The sequence below is a fragment of the Oncorhynchus kisutch genome, linkage group LG19 (assembly GCF_002021735.2).
Source record: "Oncorhynchus kisutch isolate 150728-3 linkage group LG19, Okis_V2, whole genome shotgun sequence".
Lineage (NCBI taxonomy): Eukaryota > Metazoa > Chordata > Actinopteri > Salmoniformes > Salmonidae > Oncorhynchus > Oncorhynchus kisutch.
Window position 1 is genome coordinate 37,179,909 of NC_034192.2, and position 12,357 is coordinate 37,192,265.

Below are 12,357 nucleotides of genomic sequence, written 5' to 3' on the forward strand. Positions count from 1 at the left end.
AAACAGAATAACAAGAATTTAAATAATCAAAACACTATCCTATTTACACACAGGACATACTAACCGCTCCCTCTTTGCAACAACCAACATAGGACATACAAATCAGCTCTCTCAACAACAACCAACTCAGGACACACTCATCTCCTTTCTGAGCAACAGAACAATGGCTTATATAGCTTCAGAAAGAGTTGGTAATTGGAGACAGCTGCATCCTCTGATGAGAGGGGGGGGGGGTCAGCTCCAATTTGCCATGGAGTCGACAAATCAGTTGCTTAGGGGATTTCAGGAAGCCATTTCCTGAAATACATACATACAAATACACAAACCACGACACAGAAACTGTGAAACGTAACAATTATCATGTGTTTGTATGCATGTGTCTGTGCCTATGTTTGTGTTACTTCACAGTCCCGCTGTTCTGTGGTTTTTACATCTGATTCTACTGCTTGCGTCAGTTACCAGATGTAGAATAGTGTTCCATGTAGTCATGGCTCAATGAAGTACTGTGCACCTCCCATAGTCTGTTCTGGACTTGGGGACCGTGAAGAGACCTCTGTTGGAATGTCTTGTGGGGTATGCATGGGTGTCCGAGCTGTGTGCTAGTATTTTAAACAGATAACTTGGTACCTTCAGCTTGCCAACAACTCTTACAAAATCAAGTAATGAGGAAGTCAATCTCTCTTCTACTTTGAGCAATGAGAGATTGACATGCATGTCATTAATGTTAGCTCTCTGTGTACTTTTAAGGGCCAGCAGTTCTGCCATGTTCTGAGCCAACCGCAATTTTCCCAAGTCCCTCTTTGCACCTGACCACCCGACTGAACAGTAATCCAGGTGCGACAAAACCAGGGCCTGTAGGACCTGCCTTGTTGATAGTGTTGTTAAGAAGGCAGACAGCGCTTTATTATGGACAGACTTCTCCCCATCTTAGCTACTGTTGTATCAATATGTGTTGACCATGACAGTTTACAATCCAGGGTTACTCTAAATAGTTTAGTCACCTCAATTTGCTCAATGTCTACATTATTCATTATGATATGTAGTTGAGGTTTAGGGTTTAGTGAATAATTTGTCCAAAATACAATGCTTTTACTTTTGGAAATATTTAGGACTAACTTATTCCTTGCTACCCATTCCGGAACTAACTGCAGCTCTTTGTTAAGTGTTTTCGTCATTTCAACTGCTGTAGTAGCTGACATAGTGTTGAGTCATCAGCATACATAGACCTACTAATGTCCATTGTTCATGTTTCTTGGCCCAAGCAAGTATCTTCTTCTTATTAGAGTCCTTTAGTAGTGGTTTCTTTGCTGCAATTTGACCATGAAGGCCTGATTCACGCAGTCTCTTCTGAACAGTTGATGTTAGATGTGTCTGTTACTTGAACTCTGTGAAGCATTTATTTGGACTGCAATTTCTGAGACTGGTAACTCTAATGAACTTATCCTCTGCAGCAGAGGTAACTCTGGGTCTTACTTTCTTGTGGGTGTCCTCATGAGAGCCAGTTTCATCATAGTGCTTGATGGTTTTTGCGACTGCACTTGAAGAAACTTTCAAAGTTCTTGAAATGTTCTGCATTGACTGACCTTCATGCCTTAAAGTAGTGATGGAATGTCATTCCTCTTTCCTTATTTGAGCTGTTCTTGCCATAATATGGTCTTGGTCTTTTACCAAACAGGGCTATCTTCTGTATACCACCCCTACCTTGTCACAACACAACTGATTGGCTCAAACACATTAAGAAGGAAAGAAATTCCACAAATGGACTTTTAACAAGGCACACCTGTTAAATTAAATGTATTCCAGAATCCCCATGAAGCTGGTTGAGAGAATGCCAAGAGTGTGCAAAGTTGTGGGTGGCTACTTGGAAGAATCTCAAATATAAAATATATTTTGATTTGTTTAACACTTTTTTGCTTACTACATGATTCCATGTGTTATTTCATAGTTTTGATGTGTTCACTTTTATTACACAACACAAATGAAGAAAAACCCTTGAATGAGTAGGTGTGTCCAAACCTTTGATTGATACTGTATATATATATATATATATATATATATATATGGCCTATCATAAAAAAAAATATATATATATATATTTTTTTTAATGATAGGCCATAGGCCTGTGAAATAAAACATAATAATATCTGTTATACTAATCTATAATGAGCCTTGGCTGATCAGTGGGCAACGGCCGCCCCCTCCACCAAGATGGGGCAGCCCGATTTTATGATGGGCTGAGCTACAGTCATGTAAACTCACGTTCAAAATCTAACTCGGCATCAGCAAAGAGACCTTCTCCGACTGTCATCAGTTACGCAGCCAAGATCATGGATCTTAAAAAACGTAAAGCGTGCCTATAAACATAGAAATAACACATTCTATATTGTTACCTCAATCAAAAGTGTACAACATTGGGCAGCTAAAACCATGATTTGGTAAACCAGTAAGTGCATTATTCTCATGATTCCTGTAATGAAAGTGTGTGCCTGCTGCTGTAATGAGCGAACCACTCTCCTCTCCCACATGCGCTCAAGAGAAAAATGTGTTCTGATCGTATATAATTCAAATATGCAATTGTGGAAAAAAACACAGCTTTGGAGGCATCGTCCACTTGTCGCTGTTGAAGAGGAGGGACTTAGCTTCATGTAGGTATTACACTGAACAAAAATATAAACAGAATATGTAAAGTGTTGGTCTCATATTTCATGAGCTGAAATTAAAAATCCCAGAAATGTTCCATATGCACAAAAATATAATTTCTCTCAAATTGTGCACACATTTGTTTACATCCCTGTTAGTGAGCATTTCTCCTTTGCCAAGATAATCATCCACCTGATAGGTGTGGAATATCAAGAAGTTCATTAAACAGCATGATCCTTACACAGGTGCACCTTGTGCTGGGGACAATTAAAGCACACTCTAAAATGTGCAGTTTTGTCACACAACAACACAATGCCACAGATGTCTCAAGTTTTGAGGGAGCATGCAATTGGCATGCTGACTGCAGGAATGTCCACTAGAGTTGTCCACTAGAATTTCTCTACCATAAGCTGCCTCCAACGTTGTTTTAGAGAATTTGGCAGTATGTCCAACCGGCCTCACAACCACAGGAGTAACCACGCCAGCCCAGGACCTCAACAACCGGCTTCTTCACCTGTGGGATCGTCTGGGTGCTGAGGAGTATTTGTGTCTGTAATAAAGCCCTTATGTGGGGAAAAACTGGCTCCACAGTGAGTAGGCCTGACTGCCAAGTGGGTGGGCCTATGCCCTCCCAGGCACTGCCCAGTCATGTGAAAATTATGGCCTAAATTATTTATTTCAATTGACTGATTTCTTCATCTGAACTGTGACTCAGCAAAATCTTTGAAATTGCATGTTGCGTTTATATTTCTCAGTGTATTTCTCAACTCTCAATTTTCAGCTCAATAGCAACTATTTTACAACCAATATATTTGATAAGGCTGTGAGATATGGAGCGACGCACGTGCAAAATGCTTACTGGCCATTGCGAGACATATTTGTTTCCATGTGTAGTAGCCTACAACTGCAAGTTTTTTTTTTTTAGGACATTACATTTACTGTTGGATGATTACATGGCTACTAGACGTGGATCATTTTTGTTGCCATATTTTCTTTTTTTTAAGAAACTCAGCAAAAAAAAGAAACATCCTCTCACTGTCAACTGTTTATTTTCAACAAACTTAACATGTTTAAATATTTGTATGAACATCACAAAATTCAACAACTGAGATATAAACTGAACAAGTTCCACAGACATGTGACTAACAGAAATGGAATAATGTGTCCCTGAACAAAGGGGGGGGGGGTCAAAAGTAATAGCCCTCTCCCTCTGATCCAACAGGTCCCAGACATGCTCAATGGGAGTAAGATCCAGGCTCTTTGCTGGCTATGGCAAAACACTGACATTCCTGTCTTGCAGGAAATCACGCACAGAAAGAGCAGTATGGCTGGTGGCATTGTCATGCTGGAGTGTCATGTCAGGATGAGCCTGCAGGAAGGGTACCACATGAGGGAGGAGGATGTCTTCCCTGTAACTCACAGTGATTGATTGATTGATAGATTGCCTGCAATGACAACAAGCTCAGTCTGATGATGCTGTGACACACCGCCCCAGACCACGACGGACCCTCCACCTCCAAATCGATCCTGCTCCAGAGTACAGGCCTCGGTGTAACGCTCATTCCTTCGACAATAAACGTGAATATGACCATCACCCCTGGTGAGACAAAACCGCAACTTGTCAGCGAAGAGCACTTTTTGCAAGTCCTGTCTGGTCCAGCGATGGTGGGTTTGTGCCCATAGGTGACGTTGTTGCCGGTGATGTCTGGTGAGGACCTGCCTTACAACAGGCCTACAAGCCCTCAGTCCAGCCTCTCTCAGCCTATTGCGAACAGTCTGAGCACTGATGGAGGGATTGTGCGTTCCTGGTGAAACTCGGGCAGTTGTTGTTGCCATCCTGTACCTGTCCCGCAGGTGAGATGTTCGGATGTACCGATCCTGTGCAGGTGTTGTTACACGTGGTCTGCCACTGTGAGGATGATCAGCTGTCTGTCCTGTCTCCCTGTAGTGCTGTCTTAGGCGTCTCACAGTACGGACATTGCAATTTATTGCCCTGGCCACATCTGCAGTCCTCATGAATTATAATTTTTTAATATATTTTTTTACCTTTATTTTACTAGGCAAGTCAGTTAAGAACAAATTCTTATTTTCAATGACGGCCTAGGAACAGTGGGTTAACTGCCTGTTCAAGGGCAGAACGACAGATTTTGTACCTTGTCAGCTCGGGGATTTGAACTTGCAACCTTTCGGTTACTAGTCCAATGCTCTAACCACTAGGCTACACTTCCGCCCCAGCATGCCTAAGGCACGTTCACGCAGATGAGCAGGGACCCTGGGCATCTTTCTTTTGGTGTTTTTCAGAGTCAGTAGAATGGCCTCTTTAGTGTCCTAAGTTTTCATAACTGTGACCTCAATTGCATACCGTCTGTAAGCTGTTAGTGTCTTAGCGACCGTTCCACAGGTGCATGTTCATTAATTGTTTATGAATCTGTAACGGCTGTCCTCTTCATCTGAGGAGGAGTAGGAAGGATCGGACCAATATGTAGCTTGGTATTCATTAAACTCAGAACACTAAGACCAAAATAACAAAAATAGACCAACACAAAACAGTTCTGTCTGGTGCAGACACAGAGACAGAAAACAACTACCCACACCCATAGTGGGAAAACAGGCTGCCTAAGTATGGTTCTCAATCAGGAACAACGATTGACAGCTGCCTCTGATTGGGAACCATACCAGGCCTAAACATAGAAAGCCAACACCTAGACATACAACATAGAATACCCACCCACATCACACCCTGACCAAACGAAAAATCAAAACATACAAAGCAATCTAGGGTCAGGGCGTGACAGGATCATTGAACAAGCATGGGAAACAGTGTTTAAACCCTTAACAATGAAGATCTGTGAAGTTATTTGGATTTTTACTAATTATCTTTGAAAAACAGGGTACTGAAAAAGGGCCGTTTGTTTTTTTGCTGAGTTTATTCAGAACCCGTGACTTTTTCCACATTATGTTACAGTCTTATTCTAAAATTGATTTTTTTAAAAAATCTTCATCAATCTACATACAATACCCCATAATGACAAAGCAAAAACAGGTTTTTCAAAATCTTTGCCAATTAATATTTTTAAAAACAAGCTTGGCACATCTGTATTTGGGAAGTTCTCCCATTCTTTTCAGGTCTCTCCAGAGATGTTCGATCAAGTCTGGGCTCTGGCTGGACCACTCAAGGATATTCAGAGACTTGTCCTGAAGCCAATCCTGTGTTGTCTTGGCTGTGTGCTTAAGGTCGTTGTCCTGTTGGAAGGTGAACCTTCGTCCCAGTCTGAGGTCCTGAGAGCTCTAGAGCAGGTTTTCATCAAGGATCTCTCTGTACTTTGCTCCGTTCATCTTTCCCTCGATCCTGACTAGTCTCCCAGTGCTTCACCGTAAGCATGGTGCCAGGTTTCCTCCAGATGTGACACTTGGCATTCAGACCAGTGAGTTCAATCTTGGTTTCATCAGACCAGAGAATCTTGTTTCTCATGGTCAGAGTCCTTTAGGTGCCTTTTGGCAAACTCCAAGTGGGCTGTCATGTGCCTTTTACTGAGGAGTGGCTTCTGTCTGGCCACTCTACCATAAAGGCCTGATTGGTGTTGTGTTGCAGAGATGGTTGTCCTTTTGGAAGGTTCTCCCATCTCCATAGAGGAACTCTGGAGCTCTGTCAGAGTGACCATCGGGTTCTTAGTCACCTCCCTGACCAAGGCCCTTATCCCCCGATTGATCAGTTTGGCCGAGCGGCCAGCTCTAGGTTGAGTGGTTCCAAACTTCTTCCATTTAAGAATGATGGAGGCCACTCTGTTCTTGGGGACCTGCAATGCTGCCGACATTTTTTGGTACCCTTTCCCAGATCTGTGCCTTGACACAATCCTGTCTCGGAACTCTACGGACAATTCCTTCGACCTCATGGCTTGGTTTTTACACTGACATGCACTGTCAGCTGTGGAACCTTACATAGACAGGTGTTTGAATTTCCAAATCATGTCCAATCAAATTAATTTACCACAGGTGGACTCAAACCAAGTCATAGAAACATCTCAAGGATGATCAATGGAAAAAGGATGCACCTGAGCTCAATTTCGAATCTCATGGTAAACAGTCTGAATACTTATGTAAATAAGGTATTTCAGTTCTTTGTAGTGTAGAAAATAGTAAAAATAGTCAATATAAAGAAAAACCTGTGAATGAGTAGGTGTCCAAACTTTTGACTGGTACTGTATATATTAATTTATTTACACCTTTCAAAATCTTCCTTGACCCAAATTTTGGTCAGTAGTGGAGAATCTCTAGATTAAAGCATTCTGTGGGCTACTTTTCATGTTAGGATACTTCACGTAAGCCTACCCTCCAAATTCAGAATGTAAACAATACCACAAACACACACAAGGACATTGAATATAAAATATGTAGCATTGCATAACCAAGCAAAAACCTGTAAGAGGCAAGACATGATAAACTCCACACACAAACATATCAGCCACAATAGTGTGGAGGCAAACCACCACAACACCCATAGGGGGAGCCAAAGGATCTGGAGGAGCAGGGAGAGTAGAGACACAAGTGTCCAGATCACTCTTGGCAGAAAGAGACCATGCTGGGTAACCTTGAAGAGAAACAAAGATAGGATTATGGAACAACCAAGACATGCTTCCATTCTTTTGTTATTTTCGTTCTCTCTGAACCCAACACACACAGTGTAACACAACAACAAAAAAGGTGTTTTATACTGCTCTGGACTGAATGTGGTATGTGGCTGGAGAGGGGACCAAACCTGGTTTGGGAGGTCTGAAGGGTGGATTTCCAGCTGCATCTGATAATCTTCATCTGCGATCTTCCAAAGGGAGTACATTTTTACTGGGGAAAGAGTAAGAAGAACAGATTGAAGAGCACAGTCAGTACTGTGCTCTTACATCTACATAATAATTGATCTATCTTTCCATTTGTATATTTCCCCCAACTGTTTAAATACTATTCTTCGCTGTGGGGAGTATTGGAAACTATCATATCTTTGGTATTGGTTATTGTGTACTCACAGAGGGCAATAATTGTTAGGAGTATGATCATCAGCTGTAACCAGCTCACACCAGGCGTCTGATAGGAAAGAGGGAGAAGTTCAGCAAACTACTGTTGGATACCAACATTTAAGAATTATTCATTGGAATTTTCATACAAATAAAATCAACCTGACTTTCAAGGCAACTCTCTCTGTCACATCACACCAGATATTCTTGAGTCCCATATATAAAGAAAGAGCAACCAAAGGTTTGGTGTCACCTCAGACCCAGACTCACCTCAGAGGCCCCTGTAACAGTTTTACCCTCAGTCCTCTGTTGATGTTTGCGGAATGTGTTGGCAATGTTAGCCAGCCTATAGTTTCTGACGATATCACTGTTGTCTGTGAATTCTCTTCGACATTCAGGACAGCTGTAATTGTTGTGGTGCCTCATGCTGTGGATGCAGGGCAGGCAGTAGCTGTGTCCACATGGGAACTGGTGGGGATCATTTAGTATCTCAAGGCAGACAAGACAAGTCAACTCCGGCAGAACACTGTCCATTTTGACAGAGTCAAGTATCTAATCCAACACCGACTTTAACACTTCACACAGCAATTTGACAGAGAAAAGATGAACATAAAGAAGCAAGAGCAACTACTGCAAGCAGTCTTAAAAAACGAAAGCAAAAGGAAAGTTATTGAGTTATTTCCTGTGTGGGAGTGGCCTGTGTGCGCCTGTGTGTATGTGTGTGTTTCGGATTTAAGCAGATTCCAAGTCAACCTAATACAGGGACAGGCAACTTTTATGAGGGTGCAATCATGTCATTTTCATGAGAAGGGAATGTAAAACGCAATAATGATTTAATAACTTTGTCCAATGAACGCTGCAATGCTTAAGTTACAAATGTTTAACAAGCATTACAATGTATTATTCTAGACATGATCAGAGGGAGAGAGAAAGCATAGCCTGAAAGTCCACGCCCCAAGAGTCCCTGGGGAGGAGAGAGACAGAAAGAGAGAGAGTATATCTCACCAGTGTCAGGAGCCAAATAGAAAGAGACAATTAATCTACGAGCATTTTATAGGCATCTGACCTGTTTGGATTCAAAATCTGACTTGTTGACTAATGGCATTACTACTGAGTTAATTCGTTTTGCATGGGCTGCATCTCAATCGGTGGAAAGTGGCAGAGCTACAGCACTGCTTGTCAGACTAGGAGACATCACAAAAATAGGTCTTCTCGTGAAAAAGTATGTAGCATCTGACCGGTTTGGCCTACAAAACGAATATAATGCTATGGAAAGATGAGACTCTCACGAACAAGATGATCTTCTCCGTTTTGCTCCACGTCCCCCACAAGCCCCACGGGACTTGTCGGTACCGCCAATGTGCCAACTTCTGTCTGTAGCATCTGAACCGTTTGGGCTACCAACTACACTGAACTAAAATATAAACACAACATGGAAAGTGTTGGTCCCATGTTTCATGAGCTGAAATGAAATCTCAGAAATGTTTTATACGCACAAAAAGCTTATTTATGTCAAATTTGTTTACATCCTTGTTGCACAGGTGCACCTTGTGCTGGGGACAATAAAGGGCCAGTTTAAAATGTGCAGTTTTGTCACACAACACAATACCACAGATGTCTCAGGTTGAGGGAGCGTGCAATTGTCATGCTGACTGCAAGAATGTCCACCAGAGCTATTGCCAGAGAATTTAATGTTAATATCTCTACCATCATTTTAGAGAATTTGGCAGTACGACCAACCGGACTCACAATCGCAGACCACGTGTAACCACTCCAGCCCAGGACCTCCACATCCAGCTTCTTCATCTGGGGAATGGTCTGAGATCAGCCACCTGGACAGCTGATGAAACTGTGGGATTGCTCTACCAAAACATTTCTCCACAAACTGTCAGAAACCGTCTCATGGAAGCTCATCTGCGTGCTCGTCGTCCTCACCAGGGTCTTGACCGGACTGCAGTTTGGCGTCATAATCTACTTCAGTAGGCAAAAGTTCACCTTCAATGGCCACTGGCAACTGTACCAGGCAGATGGCATTTTGTGGGCGAGAGGTTTGCTGATATCAATGTTGTGAACAGAGTGCCCCATGGTGGCGGTGGGGTTATGGTATGGACAGGCTTAACCTACAAAACAACAAACACAATTGCATTTTATCAATGGCAATTTGAATGCACAGAAATACAGGGATGAGCCCCTGAGGCCCATTGTCGTGCCATTCATCCGCCGCCGCAACCACCACCTCATGTTTCAGCATGATAATACATGTCACAACTCCTAGAAGCTGAAAAGGTCCCAATTCCTCCATGGCCTGCATACTCACCAGACATGTCACGGATTGAGCATGTTGGGGAGTTAAATTTTTTTATTCCTACCTATATATTTATATGACCAAAATTATATGGACACCTGCTCGTCGAACATCTCATTCCAAAGTCATATGCATTCGTATGGAGTTGGTCCCCCCTTTGCTGCTATAACAACCTCCACTCTTTTGGGAAGGCTTTCCACTAGATGTTGGAAAATTGCTGCCGGGACTTGCATCCATTCAGCCACAAGAGCATTAGTGAGGTTGGGCGCTGATGTTGGGCGAATAGGCCTGGCTCGCAGTCGACGTTCCAATTCACCCCAAAGGTGTTCGATGGAGTTGAGGTCAGGGCTCTGTGCAAGCCACAGAGCCCTGACTAAGGGGCCTAGCCCAAGTTCTTTCACACCGATCTCAACAAAACATTTCTGTTTGGACCTCGCTTTGTGTACGGGGGAATTGTCATGCTGAAACAGGATAGGGCCTTCCCCAAACTGTTGTCACAAAGTTTGAAGCACAGAATTGTCTAGAATGTCATTGTATGCGGCAGCGTTAAGATTTCCCTGCACTGGAACTAAGGGGCCTAGACCGAACCATGAAAAACAGCCCCAGACCATTATTCCTCCTGCACCAAACATTACAGTTCGCACCATGCATTGAGGCAGGTAGCGTTCTTCTGGCATTCGTCAAACCCAGATTTGTCTGTCGGACTGCCAAGCCTGACGCTTGGCATTGCGCATGGTGATCTTAGGCTTTTGCGCGGCTGCTCGGCCATGGAAACCCATTTCATGAAGCTACGAGCTTCAGCACTCGCCGGTCCCGTTCTGTAATCTTGTGTGGCCTACCACTTTGCGGCCAAGCCGTTGTTGCTCCTAGATGTTTCCACTTCGCAATAACAGCACTTACAGTTGACAAGGGCAACTCTAGCAGGACGAAAACTTTACAAACTAACTTGTTGGAAAGGTGGCATCCTATGACGGTGCTATATTGAAAGTCACTGAGCTCTTCAGTAAGGCCATTCTACTGCCAATGTTTGTGTATGGAGATTACATGGCTGTGTGCTCGATGTTATACACCTGTCAGCCATGGATGTGGCTGAAATAGCCGAATCCACTCATTTGAAGGGGTGTCCATAAACTTTTGTATATATAGTGTCTCCCCTTGATACGAGAGACACTTCAAAACCTTGTTCTTTATGATTACAATTTTTTTACTTGCGGTTTTGCCATTAATTAACGTGTTATTCAATTACATTTTTTATATATTTTATTTTATACCTACAGGTGTCCTAAAATTACAAATCAAATCGCTAAATGATACACGGTATGGCCATTTAAAAACAATTCCAAATGTTAGTTTAGTGGAAGCCCCCTCGCAAAGGCTAGACGGTGTGGCTAGATGGTATGGCTAGACGGTACACTGTCCCTCTCTCAGAGCTGCAGTCTAAAGTTAAATCTAGACTTGGTTTCCTCTATCGTAATCGCTCCTCTTTCACCCCAGCTGCCAAACTAACGCTGATTCAGATGACCATCCTACCCATGCTAGATTACGGAGACATAATTTATAGATCGGCAGGTAAAGGTGCTCTCGGAGTGCCAAGACGTTATTTACCATTTGGCCATCAGATTTGCCACCAATGCTCCTTATAGGACACATCACTGCACTCTACACTCCTCTGTAAACTGGTCATCTCTGTATACCCGTCGCAAGACCCTCTGGTTGATGCTTATTTATTAAACCCTCTTAGGTCTCAGTCCTCCCTGTCTGAGATATCTACTTCAGCCCTCATCCTCCACATACAACCCCCATTCTGCCAGTCACATTCTGCTAAAGGTCCCCAAAGCACACACATCCTTGGGTCGCTCCTCTTTTCAGTTCGCTGCAGCTAGTGACTGGAATGAGCTGCAACAAGCACTCAAACTGGACAGTTTTATCTCCATCTCTTCATTCAAAGACTCAATCATGGACACTCTTACTGACAGTTGTGTCTGCTTTGTGTGATGTACACACTATACATAGGTTTTTCTATTTTTCTTTTCTATTGTGTTATTGACTCGACGTTTGTTTATGTGTAACTCTGTGTTGTTGTTTTTGTCGAACTGCTTTGCTTTATCTTGGCCAGGTCGCAGTTGTAAATGAGAACTTGTTCTCAACTGGCCTACCTGGTTAAATTAAAAATAAATAAAAAGGCTTAGACTTTTCGGGGTTAACTTCCAATCAGATACAGTATCAGACCTACAGGATGTAAAGACAACAGGGCCTCTGCTACCCAGACGTGTGACAAAAATGGATGTTGGAGAGATAATGCAGCATTCCTGAGACAACACAAAGGAAAACCTTCCATACAGTTGATAAGAGTCACTTCGGAGGTTGGGCACAGTACCTAGTAATGTGAAGGTGGCAGTTGTGCCA

The 12,357-nt window shown here is 42.8% G+C and overlaps 1 protein-coding gene across 1 annotated transcript; it reads right to left on the reverse strand.

The window, feature by feature from the left end:
* Nucleotides 1-6,837: 6,837 nt before the first annotated feature.
* LOC109880698 (uncharacterized) lies at nt 6,838-8,318 on the reverse strand. The gene is made up of 4 exons (XM_020472886.2): nt 7,917-8,318; nt 7,659-7,716; nt 7,397-7,479; nt 6,838-7,228 (listed from the first exon to the last, which is right to left on the reverse strand). The coding sequence occupies exons 1-4, from the start codon at nt 8,178-8,180 to the stop codon at nt 6,956-6,958; spliced, it is 678 nt and encodes a 225-aa protein (XP_020328475.1). The 5' UTR covers nt 8,181-8,318; the 3' UTR covers nt 6,838-6,955.
* Nucleotides 8,319-12,357: the final 4,039 nt, after the last annotated feature.